The following is an 18,786-nucleotide window of genomic DNA, read 5'->3' on the forward strand; positions in this document are numbered from 1 at the left end:
ACTACTTGGAATTATAGTTCCACGTTCGTCTCTTGGTAACTTTTGATACGATGAATACAAGATGATTATTAGCCAGCAAACATTAAATATTGTTTCGGGATTTTATCATCGGTGTTAATGTTGTAGGTCTATTTTGGTGACGATGATGATAAAGATGACGATAATAGTAGTGGTAATAATAATCTGACAGTATACGTTTACATAATCGCCAATATTATCTTTAATCACTTCAGCTCCGTGGTGTAGGGGGCAAAGCGTCCGCCTGTCACCCGGCGGCCTCGGGTTCGATTCTCGGCCGGGTTAGATTTTTAATTGTAAATGATTAATATCCCTAGCCTGGGGCATAAAACAGAAAAACAAGAAGCGAGTGCTTAGAGTATGATTTTACAAGAAATATTTTACCAAGCATTGTGCGTCATAACAGCCACCTCCGCAGTCTAGGGAGGCCCTGGGATCGATTCCGGCCAGGTCAGGGTTTTTTACCTGTATCTCAGGTTTCGAGAGTACGGTGAGGTAGAGACCGGGTCTAGAAAGCCAAGAATAACGGTCGAGAGGATTCGTCGTGCTGAACACAAGTCACCTCGTAATCTACTGGCCTTCGAGCTGGGCAGGGGTCACTTGGTAGGCCAAGGCCTACCAGGGCTGTCGCGAAAAGGGGCTTTTGTGTATAGTAATAATAATAATATTGCAACAAGACTTCACGTGGTCATTGAATTATAACGAAAACCTACAACCCGTTTTCCAGTCACTGACCGGGTCAGGAATGGAATGAATGAAGCCTCCATTCTGCGGCGAGGATAGGAATTGTACCAGCTGCCGAGGCCTGCTGCACTCCTCTGGGGCAATAACGAATGACTGACGGATGAAATGAAATATTGGAGAGTATTGCTAGAATGAAAGATGACAGGGAAAACCGGAGTACTCGGAGAAAAACGAATTTCACGTGGAGTGACCGGGATTTGAACCACGGAATCCAGCGGTGAGAGGCCAACGCACTGCCACCTGAGCCACGGAGGCTTTAGATGCCTTAATTTATGTTCGAATTACGTTAGCGGATTTACCCATATTAGATTTGTTTTCATCGTTCATGTGGAATTCATAATGATTTACCATCGATATCTGTTTATCAATTTCCTGATCACGACAAATAAAGACGTGAAATTAAATGTCCGTGGTCTGCTATGACGGTACTTTCTGACTTGATACGTTTAGTTTTATTTCAACTACACCATTACGCTCGTCGTCTTCGCGAACGATACCGTACTTCACTCCACAATACTCTTAAAAAACCCAATGGGCAAATGAGCAGCAACTTGTATGATATTTTCCGCGCCTCGACACACAATCGGCCCCGAAATGAGAGTCAAATTCGCTTGGAGTCGTCAGGCTTCATGCGAAGCGACCGTGCGGCCCCGCAATGCGCATCAGGGTTACTTGGAGTCGAGAGGCTTCGTGCGAACCGAGACCAGTGTTCGGAGTCGATGGAGTCGACGCTCTCGATTCCAGGCTTCAGTCGCGCCCATCCCTAGCACGAACTATACAGGGGTATGGTACACAGATGAACTATATGGTAAACACACGGATGTAAATAAAATTACAACTACATTGAACACTATTAAACCTATATACCACACACGCCGAGTTAGGTAACTTAACCACGGGGTGATGTAGGCAATACAGTTGGCAGACAGGTTTCAAGATTGCGCTCAACCGATATAAATCGATATGAATGGTGGTTTGGGATTGACTGGATCAAGAACGAATACATACAAATATACTTCACAAACTCAAAATCTCCTAACCAACAAACAACCTTCATCTTACAGTGTGATGTCACTTCATTTTAAATCTTGTTCTCTATTCACAAAATTACACGTGATATTACAAGCTACTAGACGTGCCTGAAAACTACCGAACCCCTCTCACGAAAGTTAGGTTAGAAACTCAACATGGCGCGGCCCACGGTGTTACCTACATCAGCGCATTTCATCATAAAAATAATAATCATGAACACTCAATGAGTATTAAGTTTAAGTGAATTTCGCACTTTCCTGCATTCAGTCAGTGTTTGTTGTCTTGCTTTTATACTTTACGAGGTAGTGACTATGGCACACGTCATTACACACTAAACAAACAGTCATCCGTTGGGTCGTGTAATTTTGTCTATATGCATATTTTGTTGTGGAAGCCATGTATTTAAGAGATTAGAAAAACTGAGAACGCAATATAGGCCTAATTCAACATGCTCGCCATTCCCCAACAACACAGCATATTCAATAGTAACAAATACAGTAGACAATACACGACACTTACGGATTTCGCCTTGCTAAAATGGGAGACAATTCGACGGTGGCGCTCCTAGTGACTTGACCTGAACAAATCGCGCTAAATTCAAATATCAATGGAAATGTATATACGGAAGTGGATAAATAAATTACGTCTAGACAGAAAGTGGTATTGAGATATTAACTTCGAAGTTGCTAAAGCAATTCTGAATAAATGAATGAAGAATTATTTAAAAGGTTATTATTCAAAGACTGAAATTAGACACATAAACAAGATATGAAATGGGCTGCTGTGAAATGGCTTGATCTTTCATTTATGCGTTACTTTTTTAGCTTTAGCATTCCTGCCTGAGCTTTTACGGTTGGATTTGTCTTTTTTCTCATTTAAAAAACATTGTATGATCATATTAAGACACTTGTCAATAAAAATATCGGCACATTCCTTACACACATGATGCAATGAATTAACATTTAAAAGCTGGACAATTTTCCTCTTAACACAAAGTCTACTAACAGAAAGAAAAACTATAAAATTCCGGCTTTAATCTGAGAAGATGGATTAAAGAAAGAAAAGTATGAAAATGTTGTCGATAGTGATGCTTTGAGGAATATTTACGTACAATTAGAGTAAAAATGTAACATACCCTTGGCTGTATAGTCGAGGATTTTTAAAGTCGCTGGCCTGGAAATGATCTGAACAGATCGTATAATTCTTATATAAGTGTAACGTCCCTTCTTTCTTGTACACCTTATCGAAATCACTTCTGTGACATTTCAAAACCCACAGATCACACCTACAACAACACATCGGTATTGAAGGTTAACTGCTGCACTATACAATAAAATATGCGTATTATATTTTAAGCCCGTTAAAACATGGGTCGAGCAGGTCAGAAGATTATGAAGTACTATAAAAATCTCTGTCACTGAAAGAATATATACGCAAACACAATATTACTTACATGTTCTTGTCACGAGGGAACCTGAAGAACGACCGCGCATTTTTCTCTACTTCGTAATTACTGCAGCCAAACACAGCACATACCTTTCCCCTCATGTTGACAGGAGATATCAAGGAATGACACACGCTACTATTTAATTATGTCAACTCACTGAAAACGCATAAATAAGACCAAAAACTTCACACAAAAATACACGTGCTCTTATGACAGAATCAGTACCGTTCAGGTCTATCCGCTAGAGTGAGCTCCAAAAGCTGTCCCTCGATATCTCGCTCAGTGTCGTGTATTGTCTCTACTGTATTTGATAGTAAGCAGATCATAACATTGAAAATTCGATCGATCAATCGATCTATCATAGTCGCTACTGCTTGCTATAGCCTATCCATATAGCTACTGATGCTATTGGTTACTTCACGTTCGAGATCACACTTGATTTTTTAAATGTTTGTTCAGTTTTCTTTACAACTTATTCCTGGCGTAAAAGACATGCCCTAGATTGTTATAAAAACTGAAAAATGTGCTTCTATTAAAGGATAAATACGGTATGTCAATTTTATATGGCAGAACGAATTTCCAGATTTTTTCGGAATTCCCTGACATTTCCCGGTTTTCCAGTCATTTTTCGAATTCCCTGACATTTCCCGGTTTCCCCGGTTTTCCATACGGGTGGCCACCCTGCAGGAGTAACCGTCAACCAAAGACTTTCTCATCAGGAGATTTTATGTGATCTCACAAGGATTTTATTTGTCAATGTTAACGCATCTTTGTTACTTTTATCATAATTCGTGTATACGGTTTTCACTTTTGTATGTCATTTCACCACCATCCCATCCTTCTAGATCCTCTTTCATTTTTCCTCATTATTTTATGACTATGTCTTTTGCTTTTATACTTTGGCTAGGCTGATGATGGTCCACAGTGGACCGAAACTAGTACCTATTAATATCATTGTAAAGTTTTTGTAAACATCAAATGATTTTTAGTATTGAGAAGGTAGAACATTAAAACTTTGTATTTATTTTAAGTATGTAGTTGCTTTATGTTGCACCGACACAAATGGATCTTATGGTGACGATTGAACAGGAAGGCCTAGGAATGGGAAGGAAGCATGCACCATTGTTCATGGCACGTTATTCATTACTCATGTTCTGGTTCATACTCGAACCTGTATATCTGTCTTATGCTTAACTCAGTCACTCTACAAAGCTCAATATTTCCGAGTTTTGTCGTTAGATGGCAGTGCTATGCCATCTCTCATTTCCAGGCCATGCTTCCTGTCAAAATTGGGTAATGATGGTTACTAATGGTTAGTAATGGGATCTCGATGAGGAACAACAAGATGGACTCCACACTAAACGAGACCGCTTTTCTGACTATCAGAAGGTTTCTAGCAAATTTAAACAATGATTATCCCTATCTGACCATTTAACTGTTCTTTTATGTTTCTCAGGTACGTGCATTTTTACTTTACCCTTTGGTGCGTACTGTTCTGTCCTTGAGCGCACGGTTGTGTGTGTGTGTGTGTGTAGATGTGTCGTGCGTGTTATCTGCCTATCGTATGTACAGTCCTAGTGCTTTGGATTTATGTGCCTCTCTATATTTATCCTTCATTTCATGAGTGTTTGTCATTCGTGTCAGAACCTGTAATATTGGATCTGTACGAATTGTGACTTTGTACATCTAGTGTGTCTTAGTTCGCCTATCGCATGAACCTTGTGTTCGATGCTTCTCCTTCCTACGGGATACTGGCGGCTTTTATATCAAGGCAGTCTGATTTGGTGACCCTGCTTGGAAGGGAAACCGTTGTAAGTGAAATTACCCTTTGACGGACCGATGGCCTCGCGCCACATATTTATTATTATGTTCAGGTGGTTGGTTGTGCGTGTGAGGGTTATGTGTATGGATTGGACGAAAGCAGAAGCTGCACTATATTATGTATATTTTGCCCTTTCATTTATGCTCATACCTAACCAGGCCTGTATTTGACTTATTTTTGATTCCTATGGCCGTCATTTTATTTCTCATTCCCCGTTTCCTTTTCCTTTGCGAGACTTGAATTATGGTGTGCGCAATCTCGTGGCTTTCAGCCATGGAGGTTTGTAACTAATTTGCTGGGCCCCGTCGTCCGTTTTGACGCATGTTTTTTTAAATTACGTTCTGATGGGTCGTCCAATGAAAATTATAATTAAGAGAAAAAATATAAGTAAATGAACATCGACCGTGTGGGCATTTTGGGAGATATCTATAAAGGAAGAAGGATTTGAATATTGTGGAAGTGTCTTTTTGGTTTGAGCTCTATTGCCGTTTGTAATTCGGTGGGATGCCTGGCTGAGAAAAGGTTTAAACATTTAATTGTGAAACAGATTTGCACGATAGAAATTAGACATCCGCCTGTAATGAGTGGACGAACTTGTATCTTTCCTTGGTGATAAAAGTGGATGATCTTGCGTAACAACATCCTCACTCTTCAAGATTGACCCAGTGCTGTTTATGCTCACCATGTATGCATTTTCTTTCAATGTCTTTCTTCGCATGTTTCATTTATTAATTTCTCTCCTCAATTTGCTTTTCAAATAACTTGAGATTTGAATGCTAATTTGCATCTGATTCATAGTAGCATTAGTCCTTTGGTATCATTACTATTATTAAGGGACTGATCTCCAGTTCGAAGCTTATATGTTGTGGCCTTTGCCTGTCGCGATCGCCGGACCTCAAGTTATTCAGTGCACTCGTTTCCTCGCGTTTCCCATAATTTTCTCCCTCGTCCTCTTTACCGGGATACTAGTGCGGGTATCGGCTCAAGCGGCCGTGGCCTTAATTAAGATACAGCCCCAGCATTTGACTGGTGTGAAAATGGGAAACCATGGAAAACCATCTTCAGGGCTGCTGACAGTGGGGTTCGAACCCACTAGCTCTCGGATGCGAGCTCACAGCTGCACGCTCCTAACCGCACGGCCAACTCGCCCGGTAAATGTACAGACAAAACTCTTATTTTCATATATTAGTACCCACCATATGAGCACCCACTGCTGAGAATCTGCCATATCTTGATGCATTAGGACGTACCTTATATCCGATGGAAAAATTGCGCCCTGTCTGTCCCACAAAACATGCAGCACATTGTTGGCATTTCAATTTGTAAACTCCTGAATTCTGAAATTTATTACTGACCTTGTTAATAGTGTGATGCTTATGAAAAAGATGAGCATTGTTGTTTGTTGTCTTAAGAGAAACTCTCATGTTAAGCTTTTTGAAATATTTGTGATTTCATATACTTTGTTATGACTGTAGGTATAAAGGGCATAACTATCTTCATTCTTTTTAGTATCCTCAGTTAGCATCAAAAACCATTTCTTCTACATTTTCCTAATAATATTTTCTAAAAACTGCCTGTTGAACCTGTTTCTTTTTGCTAATAAATAAGTAGTATCCAAGTCTGACACAGGTATACTATGAGGCCTATGAATCAGACTATAGAAGGAAGGCCTCTTTATGTGCTTCTGGGTGTATGGAACCTTGTCTGATTGCATTCACTGCCTGAGTGGGTTTTTTAAATATTTCATATCCAAGTTTATTTGAGTCATTAATTTCTTTACATGTTACGAATTTCATGTTTTTTTTTTTTGCTATTCGCTTCATGCCGCACCGACACAGATAGGTCTTATAGCGACGATGGGACAGGGAAGGGCAAGGAGTGGGAAGGAAGCAGCCGTGGCCTTAATTAAGGTACAGCCCCAGCATTTGCCTGGTGTGAAAATGGGAAACCACGGAAAACCATCTTCAGGGCTGCCGACAGTGGGGTTCGAACCTACTATCTCCCGAATACTGGATACTGGCCGCACTTAAGCGACTGCAGCTATCGAGCTCGGTAATTTCATGTTTGGTCTGTATTGAAATGTACATCAGTTTAAGATATTACCAAAATTTATTAGGATCAACCTATTCAATACAATTGAGTTTCCAAAGTTAGGACTTACATCCTATTAAATTAAAATTTGAAGGGACATGTTTTGCCCTTTATAAGGGCATCATCAGCCTTTTTACACTCATACTTCAAAGATAAAAATCAGGATCCTCATTGGCATGGTAAAGAATATAAAAATGAGAATATAAGATTGGAAATGAGTATTATACAATGTGAGAAATTGTTATGAGTTCTTAAATAATAATTTACAATTGATACTTCATTTAAAATGTTTGCGAAGAAAAGGTTGAAGTTGGTATGATATTACACTAGTAATTTTAAAATATTTTATAAAATAGACAAACTTAGGCCTTAACCACATAATAACAAGAAGGTCTATGGCTAAAGTTGCCGTATCAAAATTCGAGTGAAATTCGGCTGAAAGCAACTTGATTTACATGTTGAAGAGAAGGTTAATGGACCTTAGTGGCCACTTAACATAACACTGAAGCTTTCTTGTTGAAAACTTGTGATATAAAACTGTAGTATGGCGCTATGTAGATGATAAAGTCGGATCCATTAATCCAGTAGCTCCGAATAGTACATCGGTAGAAGAAATAATTAGCAAAGTAGAAATTGGAATCCGGCACCTTCCCACCAAATCTGCAGAGGAGATCAGACACGATATATCATGTCTACTGAGAACCGCAAAGCCACCGCCATCCAATTTGACTAAAGAAGAAATTCATGCCCTAAAAACACTACGTCAAGATACGGAAACAATTATCCTACCAGCGGATAAAGGCAACGCTACGGTGATAATGACACGCACAGACTACACTCGGAAAATAGAACAATTGCTCAGCGATTCTACATACAGGAAAATTAGGAACCCTACCAACCGCATTAAGAACAAACTCCACACACTAGTAAAAATTCCAGTATCCCAGCCGAAATACAGAAGAAACTGATATCCTCGGACCCGATACCTCCAAAATTGTATGGCGTTCCTAAAATCCACAAAGAAGGCATACCTCTGCGACCTATCGTGAGTGCTATAGGCTCTCCCACGCACGATATCGGCCGTTACCTAGCTGGACTATTTCAGCCACATACAGGAAATACTGAAACCTACGTGAAGGACTCCAGACATTTCATCCAGCTCCTTAAGGACCATCAATTGAAAGTACGTACCTATTAGTAAGCTTTGACATCACGTCACTTTTCACCAAGGTGCCGCTAACAGAAGTATTTCCGCTATTAGACCAGAAACTTCCAGAAGACCTGTCAACACTAGCTAAAGAATGCCTTAGCGCCACTTATTTCTATTTCAACGGGAAGTTCTACGAACAGACAGAAGGGGCTGCGATGGGGTCGCCACTCTCTCCAATAATAGCAAACATGAATATGGAACACTTTGAACAGAAAGCCTTAGCTACATCTGCCCTGAAACCAAAATGTTTTCTCCGCTTTGTGGACGACACTTTTGTAATCTGGCCTCACGGGAGCAATAACCTACAGCTATTTCTCGACCATCTCAACTCCATACATGTAAATATTCAGTTCACAATGGAAACAGAAGTAGACGGAAAACTACCGTTCCTGGATGTGTTAGTAATACGCAACCCCAATGGGACGCTGAGTCGCGCAGTATACAGGAAACCCACTCACACAGACAGGTACCTACACGCCTCGTCTCATCATCACCCATCTTAAAAGCAGGCTGTCCTAACATCACTAGTGAACAGGGCCATAACGATATCTGACGCAGAGCACCGAAGAGAAAGAACACCTCACGGAAACCCTTAGGAAAAATGGCTACTCGCTCAATAACATCCGACGAGTCTTAAAAAATCAGAAGAGAACAAAGAAAAGGCCGCCGCAGGAGAAAACAACGGGAAAGAAGAACTGACCCGCCAGAAAACAGCAATTCTGCCATACATTAAAAACACTACAGACAGGATCGGCAAGATACTGGACAAAGACAACATAAAAACTATCTATAAACCTCACCGTAAGCTAGCCCGTTATCTACCACCAGTAAAAGACAACAGAATTACAGGCCCCTAGAGTGTATCACATTGATGTAGCTGCAGAGCTTGTTATGTAGGTGAGACAAAAGGTCTGATCTCCACCCGCCTAAAAGAACATATCCGTCACACCAAGAACCAAAACACAGATATTTCAGCAGTAGCCAAGCATTCCTACGAAATTAGGCACGGATTATCATTTGACAAGACCAAGATCCTAGCAGCTATCCCTTGGAATCTGGAAAGGAAAATCCGCGAGGCTATCGAAATCAAGAAACATCCGAACAACATAAATTTAGAAGAAGGATATAAAATCAGTAATTCTTGGATGCCTATCATTCATAGTTTAACCCCTCAGCGTCGCAGCCATTTAAATAGCTTCCTACCCCGTGGCCGGATGAGATTTCAACTACGCGCGACTGAAATACATCGATTTACTTAAAGCTTTACTGCAAGTATAAGAGTAGCCCGATTTTCACGAAATTTGGAATTCCTTATGACAGAACTATGTACGTGCAGATAATTACATAATTGTTTCACATTTCCTTAGTAATTTAGTTCCGTGTGATAGAGTTTGAAGCACTCTTTGAGACAGGGACTCAAGTCACACTCCTGGCAGCAGTACACTGACGTCTTCTTTTCGCCGTGTTTTGAACACAGGATACAATGTCCCTCAGGTTTGGATTTCCAAGTCTTGGGTGCTAATTTCCTGATAAAATATCTTTCCCGAAACCTTGGAACTGTATTATCTGATGCGCGCCGGCCTTGGATATTTCGTTCCGCTCCCTCCCGAGCGTATTTTGTAAACAAACCTTTCACCAGCTGAACCCAATAAGGTAATTGCTCAATATATGTGACCTGTGTGAGTGTTATTAGAGAATTTAGCAATCAGAATTCACTGTTGAAAACTTCTCTCTGACATGTAGAATTATCTATAGTCTCTTACACGAAATTTCCAAGTACTGTTTCCTCCCATCGTCGCTTTCATAATTTACCACTGCTACATCATCTATTTCATTATCACTGCTGCTTATACTGTCACTACTACTTCCGACTAAACTTTCAACTGAATTATACAGTACAATATTTCAAGCACGTTACTGTCAGTCATACCACGGCTGAGCGCGGCGCGTCACACGGACTGGTGAAGCTGCAGCGAGACCGAAAGCAACAGGATGAAACTGAATGAGGGGAATAACATTTATGACGAAACAAACCAACTCGATACATATTTCAGATAAAAGGTCGAGACAACGTCTTTCAAACGAGATATATACCATTAACAACTGGTTCTCGTATCGTATGACAGAAAGCAGCACTAACCGATGCCTACACAGAGCGCTCATGGAGAGTTACGAAAATATTACAAGCTGAGAAATAAAGACAAATATAATAAATAAACCGCACTCCCAATGTACAAATAGAGCAAAGAACATCGCGCAGAAAGACAAACTTCTCAGATCATCATTTCTTTATTTTATTCTGTGGGAAAGAAAGAAGCAAACAGGCTTTAAAAAGCAAGAGATTAGTGCTCAGACTTATTTGACAAATAATTATCCTTGCAAAAACAACTACATTATAACGATTTTTCAATTCTTATTTACAACGCTGATAAACCCGAAACTGTCTTCTTGGAAACAAAACAATTTGCATATCAATAACTCCAAAACTCTTCGCGCTATAGCCGTAAATGTGAAACCATGTATGGGTCTATACCACGTATAGAGGTCGGCGCTGAGGGGTTAAGACATACAGACCACAACATAAACACACGGGCCGCAACCCCATTACATAACAGCGCGGGCAAGTCCCCACTACCTGGCTGTAAGGCATACTTTCCAGAATTCTCACGAGACAGCCAGGGCTTACGTCAGCCAGAAAGGCTAGGATATAAAAGGCCAAGATCAAGGCCACTCTAGTAGTGTAATTTCTGCCTGGGAGACTGATTACCTCGGATCGAGTAGGGGTATTTCAGTTGCCTTGACAAAGAATACTGCAATGTATTCGAAACATCGGCAAACTGTACGTGATGTCCGTACAAGTACAACACGGTTCAACCCGGAAATTAAATTAAATAATTCTTCACACCGTGGAAGCTTCACTTCTAAGATTCTTACTTGTTGTTGGCTGTAGTTTTGAATATAGATTAACTATTGAAGGATATATAGTGAAGAATGTTCTCGATTTTTGTGGTATGAACGGGTTGTCTGTATTGTCTCGGAACGAGTAAGATTTGAATGTCGTGTGTTGTGTCTGTGTGGAACTGAGGGAGGGGGGTGTGATGGAGGAAAGGAAATGGGCGAAGCTTCCACAGCCAACAGCACGTAAGCTCAACCCTCCGCCCACCTCCTCTTCTCCATTACACCCCTTTCCCTCAATTCCACATCTTCAATTCAGTTGCCTTGACAAAGAATACTGCAATGTATTCGAAACATCGGCAAACTGTACGTGATGTCCGTACAAGTACAACACGGTTCAACCCGGAAATTAAATTAAATAATTCTTCACACCGTGGAAGCTTCACTTCTAAGATTCTTACTTGTTGTTGGCTGTAGTTTTGAATATAGATTAACTATTGAAGGATATATAGTGAAGAATGTTCTCGATTTTTGTGGTATGAACGGGTTGTCTGTATTGTCTCGGAACGAGTAAGATTTGAATGTCGTGTGTTGTGTCTGTGTGGAACTGAGGGAGGGGGGTGTGATGGAAGAAAGGAAATGGGCGAAGCTTCCACAGCCAACAGCGCGCAAGCTCAACGCTCTGCCCATTTCCTTTCCTCCATCACGCCCCGCTCCCTCAGTTCCACACAGATACAACACACGACATTCAAATCTTACTCGTTCCGAGACCATACAGACAACCAGTTCATACCACAAAAATCGAGAACGTAAGCAATTGAATACATATCATTTCGCCTAATTCAACCGTTTTTTCCTCTAACTTCATATCTTTTTATTCTCTTTTCATTACAGATTCTTCACCATATATCCTTCAATAGTTCATCTATATTCAAAACTACAGCCAACAACAAGTAAGAATGTTCCCATTTAACTATCAGTCTAAGAGTTAATAACTACCCCAGTTAGCAAAGATCTATAGGGCAACATTCAATTATGAACTTTTTATCACTCCTTCAACAAAATCACGGAGACCGCGAACCCACTTCGTAAATAACGAGATTTAATGGATTAATGGATCCGAATTTATCATCTACATAGCGCCATACTACAGTTTAATATCACAAGTTTTCAACAAGAAATTTTCAGTGTCATCTTAAGTGGCCACTAAGGTCCATTAACCTTCTCTTCAACATGTATATCAAGTTGCTTTCAGCCGAATTTCACTCTAACTTTGATACGGCAACTTTAGCCATAGACCTTCTTGTTATTATGTGGTTAAGGCCTAGTTTGTTTTCTTCTTCTTCTTTTATGACCACATAGGATCACTTTAGTCAGTCCGTCGTTCAGGTCTCTTTGAAGGGATTGTTCAGGCTTTGCGGTCCTCCCAGTACTTCTTCAGACGCTCTGATCTTCGTGCCCTTTCCTCAGTTGAAAATGTCCGTGTTGTTGGTTTGTTTTGTGTAAGGGTAAAGCGGAGGTTTGTATTCTTGAGTTTTGTATTCAATTTTATCTTATTTGTGGTGTCTTTTGTTGTAAGGCCTATTTCCTTCAGATCCTCTCTTACTTCTCTGATCCATTTACATCCTGTTGTGGTATTTTTTGAGACAAGATTGTGTTGTACTAGTTGTTTCAGAAGTCTCAAATCCTGCATCCTCATGATGTGTCCAAAGAATCCCAGTCTCCTCTTACGCATAGTATCTGTAATGTGTTCTAGCTCTTTGTACACGACTTTGTTAGGTATTAACCGCCACTGTCCATCTTTCTAGTATTTTTTGTTGATGCAGGTTCTTCCAATCCTCCTTTCAATTTTCTAAAGTCTGTCAGTCTTTGATTGTTTATTCAGGTAAAAGTGTTTCTGCTGCATATGTAGCTTCCGGTTTTATAACTGTGTTGCAGTGTTTTATTTTCGTATTTATTGACAGACATTTCTGTTTGTAGATATCCCATGTTAATATTTGTGCTTTAGATAATCTATTTGTTCTTACTTGGATTGAGATTTTTTCATTTAAGTTATGTGTTATTACTTCTCCAAGATATTTAAACTGAGTTACTATTTTGATTTTATTACCATTTATGGTGACTTCTTTTAGCTGTGTTGGTTTTTGGGGCATAATTTCTGGTTTTTCCAATGATATTTTGAGGCCAATTTTATTTGCAATGTTTTGAAGTTCTGATATCAGGGTTTTTGCTTCTTTTATGTCCACTGCTAGTAATGCTAAATCGTCAGCAAAACCCAGGCAATTTGTTTTGATTTTTCGACCAATCTTTATTTTGGGAGGACATTTTCTAAATCATTCCCTCATTACCATTTCTAGAGCACAGTTAAATAATAGTGGTGAGAGCCCATCTCCCTGCCGTAGTCCAGTTTTAATTTCAAATGTCTCTGATGTTTCACACCTAAACTTCACTTTTGATTTGGTATTGGTGAGAGTCAATTTTATCATGTTTATTAATTTGGGGTGTAGTCCAAGGTGTCTTAAAATTTTAAACAGAGATTCTCTATGGATGCAATCATAAGCTTTCTTGAAATCTACAAATGTTATCACCATATCTCTGTTTCTTCTCCTGTTATAGTCCATTATCAACTTAAAATTCATGATCTGATCAGGACAGCTCCTCCAGGGTCTGAAACCTCCTTGATATTCTCCTAGTTCTTTCTCAAGTTGTAAACTTATCCTATTAAGGATGATTATTGAAAATATTTTGTATGTTATGTCTAGGAGCGAGATTCCCCTGTAGTTATTAGGGTCGGTTTTGTCCCCTTTTTTGTGCAGTGGATGAATGAGGGGTGTTGTCCAGTGTTCTGTTAGTTCTTCTTTAATCCAGATAGAGACAAGTTGTTGATGGAGGGCAACTTTTGCTGATGTTCCTGCATATTTCCAGATTTCCGCAAAGGTCTGATCTTCTCCTGGCGCTTTGTAGTTTTTTAATTTATTCAGTACTTGGTAGACTTCCTTTATTGTGGGGGGGGATTGATGTTCTCTGGTGATGTTTTTATCGCGGTGTTGGTGTCCAAATGAAGGAGTTCTGTAGGTTCCTCACAATTTAAAAGCTTGTTGAAATGTTTAGCCAGAATTTCTGCATTGTCTTTATTGTTATGGGTCAGCTTACCATCTTCATCCTTCATCAGTAGGGTCGGGAGTTCATATTTTTGGAGCTGCTTTCTGAAGGTTTTGTAGTAGTCCCTTGATTGAGTTTTAAAATTACTAGTGTAATATCATACCAACTTCAACCTTTTCTTTGCAAACATTTTAAATGAAGTTTCAATTGTAAATTATTATTTAAGAACTCATAACAATTTGTCACATTGTATAATACTCATTTCCAATCTTATATTCTCATGTTTATATTCTTTACCATGACAATCAGGATCCTGATTTTTATCTTTGAAGTATGAGTGTAAAAAGGCTGATGCCCTTATAAAGGGCGAAACATGTCCCTTCAAATTTTAGTTTAATAGGATGTAAGTCCTAACTTTGGAAATTCAATTGTATTGATTAGGTTGATCCTAATAAATTTTGGTAATATCTTAAACTCATTAATTTCTGTCAACAGCCAATGTGCACCACATGTACACTACAGCACAATCTACAAACTAAACAATACACAAGAGAAATGTCTTTGCCCATTTAGATACTTACTTTTCCAGCAGTCTTATGCGCTGTACCCCAAGCCTCCATTACAAAAGGATCATTAACTGAAACGCATATTATCTCAGCAACTCCTTTCTTCTTCATTTCATCAGCTTGGGCTACGTACCCAGGCAGATGAGTCTGAAAAAACATTAAGCTGTATTTCAGTTTCTGCTTTAGTTAATACAAACACTGGAAACAGTGGCAAATAATTTGCAACAATCAAAAATTAAAAGAACACAATTGAGCAGCAAATCAATGTGCTGTTTGCAGTTAGAATCAGTTGAATTTAATAAATGATCTGATAAACAAATCATTTCATTAAAGTTCACTTATGCCTGACATTTTCCAGGTCAAAAAATCACCCATTTAATAAAATTGTATATTGGCAGTTTTCAGTGCATGACACAGGAAAAACAAAGCAGTTAAAGTAGAAAAACTTTAACAAGGAATAAATCTCAACAGAAACAGCGCCAATCTTACCTAATAAAAATAGTTTGTACTACAGCTCGAAGACCTCCCATAAAGCATAATTTGAATTAGATTAGTATCTTTGCAATCATCACAGTATTAACCCCCAGACTTGAGCGCACACACACACAAAAAAAAAAAACCAGTGAAAGGTTTTTTAAGACATACACCAAGCAATTTCCCCACATCAATAGTACAGATCTATATGCCTACCAGTTGGGAAGATGAACAATCCAAAAGAACATACAAAGATGTGGATTTTATATAGTTTGTAAAAGGAGATGGAAGTATGAATGTGATGAACCAGAATGCAGTTGGTAGAATTCTGAACTGATTGTAAATAAGTCCTTACTGACACCTGGTTAGGCAGATATTCAGAAAAATGATAGGTGGTAAGGGGCAAAATAACGTGAATATCAACCCCAAAATTGGTGTTGGATTGCAAGTCCTTCCCAGGAGCAGATGTGGATTCCAACTAAAACTTGGTGTTTATGAAACTGAAGAAAGGAAGGAAGGAAGGAAGGAAAAGAGAGGAAAGAAACAGGATTTAGATAAATTGAATAAAAATCAGATTAGAGTAAATGTAGAATGCAACAGTCTTATAGAAATCAAGAGACTGTATATCAATTCAGACAATAGACTGATTGCCAAAAGAAATTTTTATTGTTGACAAGAAGTTTGCACTGGTGTTCAATGTGCCAGCAAGGGTATCTTGAATGCTGGAGCATTAGAGGCAAGTCATCATCATCATCTTAAGATGATTGAACCAAGATTCAGATGCCACAGCACCTGAACAATCTCCAAAGAGTCTGTCAGTTTCCTTATCTTAGTTCAATAATCAAGGATACAAGCAGATGCGAAAAAGAAATCAAATATCGCAGTATTCTGGGACATACAGCTATGGCAAAAATAAAGATCTGGCAAGATAGATCAATATCTAAGAATACGAAGAAAAGATTAGTCCATTTGCTTGTGTTCTCGATCTTCCTGTATGGATTCACAACTAAGTATTTTTTATTTTCCACCTTGTCGATACACTAAATTGCTTAAGGCAACTTACTGGTTAAAAGTGGTACCTGTTTCGTATATTATCAACATCCTCAGCCACATAACACTGTTTAGATGAAACATTCATATATTGACAATGTTTTAGAGGAAGATTGCAAAACTTGGACCATAAAAGCTAGACAGGAACAGAATCAATGCCTTTGAAATGTGGTGTTGGAGAAGGATGTTGTGGACAGCCAGGAGAACAAATAATTCTGTCACCCAGGAAATTGGAATACAAGAAAGTCTATGCCAAGTTGTGTACCAGAGAATCCTGCAATTCTTTGGTCACATTATGAGAAGAGAGGATGACAACCTGGAAAAATTAATTGTCCAAGGAAAAGTTTCTGGCACAAGGTCACGAGAATGGGTCGCAAAAAGATTGGTTGATCGAGTAAGAGAGAGAGAAAAAAAAACAAAAACACACACACAAAAATCATTAAGTTTCCACTTGTGGTAATTTCTGAATGTCAATTGTGACCAGAAGAGACACGAAAATGGAGGCTCAGTTAAATGTGCTCTTCGAGATGATTGAGAACAAGATAGAAGAATGCCAAAAGAGGACAATGGATAGGGCTAGAAGAGGTACAGAAAATGGCTGAGGGTGGTCACCACAAGATACACGGATATTCTGCAGGCAGAGATAGCAAAAGATAGCTTGAAGAAAAAATGAACACTGCACAACATGAGGTTGACAACAAAACAAACGCAGTTGACAAAAATGTAACACTATCTGCCAAGACCTGCACAGTGAAGTCGCCCAGCTACACAATAACAATAACATACAAGATGTGACTGATGCAGAGGGCCATCGTGTGCAGCACAATGTTCGATCAACGTAACGCCACCAACGTTCCATGGCAAGGTGCTATTTAATAAGTACCTGTGACAGTTCGATGAGGCCTGTTCTGCTAACTGTTGGAATGAAGGAGACAGCTACAGCTCTCATCATGTTTCTGAGACAGGACGCCTTCAATGTCCTATAGGCGTTCCTGAAGACGCTCAGAACGTACACCGCACTACTAGCCCTCACAGGCGCCCCGGTATAGAAATCGCCATCTCCAACAGACACAGCTTCAGGTCAGGACTCGGAGGAGTACAGAGACACTCCAAAAGTTCGAGAATGATGTTGCCCGTCTTGTCCGCCTAGCCTACCCATCAGTACCTCAAGAGTTCCTCGAACAGTTGGGCAGGCAGACCTTCAAAGATGGACAAAGTGACCCACATACTCAACAGGCCCTTTGCCTCACCCGCCACAGCCTCGGAGATACGGTCAGCCATGTGCTGAAGTTCGAGGCCGCAAAACAGGCATCCAGACGAACTTGGGTGCGCCGTCTGGAAGACAAGTCCCTTAACGACTTCCTCAAAGCTGTAGGAAGATTCTACGAATCCAAGCAGAACCCAGCAAACAAGGCAAAGGAACAATGTTCAAGCCAGTGGATCTGCCACCTGCTGGAATTGTCATAACCAGTGCCAAATAAGCTGGAATTGTGAAGACCACACAAGACGAGAGCTTTTAGTTGACGTCAGAATGGCTGAGAAACACAATGGCCAGGGAAACAAGTTAGCCAGTATGGGGTGAAGGTTGGCTCAGATTGTGATCAAGCCCCAACAACCCACAATCGCGTAACGAGACTATGATCTGACAGTAGCAACCTGATAATAGACACAAGAGCAATGAGGACCATCATCAAGCCAATGGCTAGGCGGCAGAGGGCAATTCAGCTCGTACTGGTAAACCTTAACCTGGTTACTGCCACAGCAAGCAATGACACCAGCCCACAGCAAGATGGTGATTGAATTCGCCATGGGGCAGAAGATAATGAAGCTCCAGGATATTGTAGCAGACACTGTGGATGAGATAATCTTCGGACTTGACTTCCTGAATGATCATCCTGGGCATAAGCTCCAGTATGCTTCGGTACGGGGATGAAGAAATTGCCATGCGACCAGCGCAGGAATGTATAGCTTTACGACAAGTGAAGCCGCCAGAAGACTTGACCATCCTAGCTAGGACCCAGGTGAACGCGGTGGGAGCTCCTGGTGGTTTTGACGGCCATTGTGGAGCCTGAGTATCAGAACATTCCAAGGAAGGGATTACTGATGACCAAGACCATGATCAACATCTTTCATCAGCCATACATTTAATGTTTATTTTTTAAATCATATTGGCAACGATTTAAAAATACAAAGTGTGTTCAAAAAGAAACCAAACTTCTAAAATATTGTGCCACCCGGCAGAGGGAGCATGTTGCAGCTACTGAGCACATCTAGCGTAGAGTTTAGGCAACAAACAGCCATTTGCCAGGTTTCACTCCAACCGTTAGTTGGCGAG

The 18,786-nt window shown here is 40.0% G+C and overlaps 1 protein-coding gene across 1 annotated transcript in view; it reads right to left on the reverse strand.

Moving 5' to 3' along the window:
• Prx5 (Peroxiredoxin 5) overlaps positions 1-18,786 on the reverse strand; it is a 134,070-nt gene that overhangs the window by 48,528 nt on the left and 66,756 nt on the right. The window contains exon 3 of the mRNA XM_067153637.2: positions 14,943-15,074. Coding sequence (XP_067009738.1) covers positions 14,943-15,074 — 132 coding nt within the window. The remainder of the gene's footprint in view (positions 1-14,942; positions 15,075-18,786) is intronic.

The sequence above is a fragment of the Anabrus simplex genome, chromosome 9, assembly GCF_040414725.1.
Source record: "Anabrus simplex isolate iqAnaSimp1 chromosome 9, ASM4041472v1, whole genome shotgun sequence".
NCBI classification, from domain to species: Eukaryota; Metazoa; Arthropoda; class Insecta; order Orthoptera; family Tettigoniidae; genus Anabrus; species Anabrus simplex.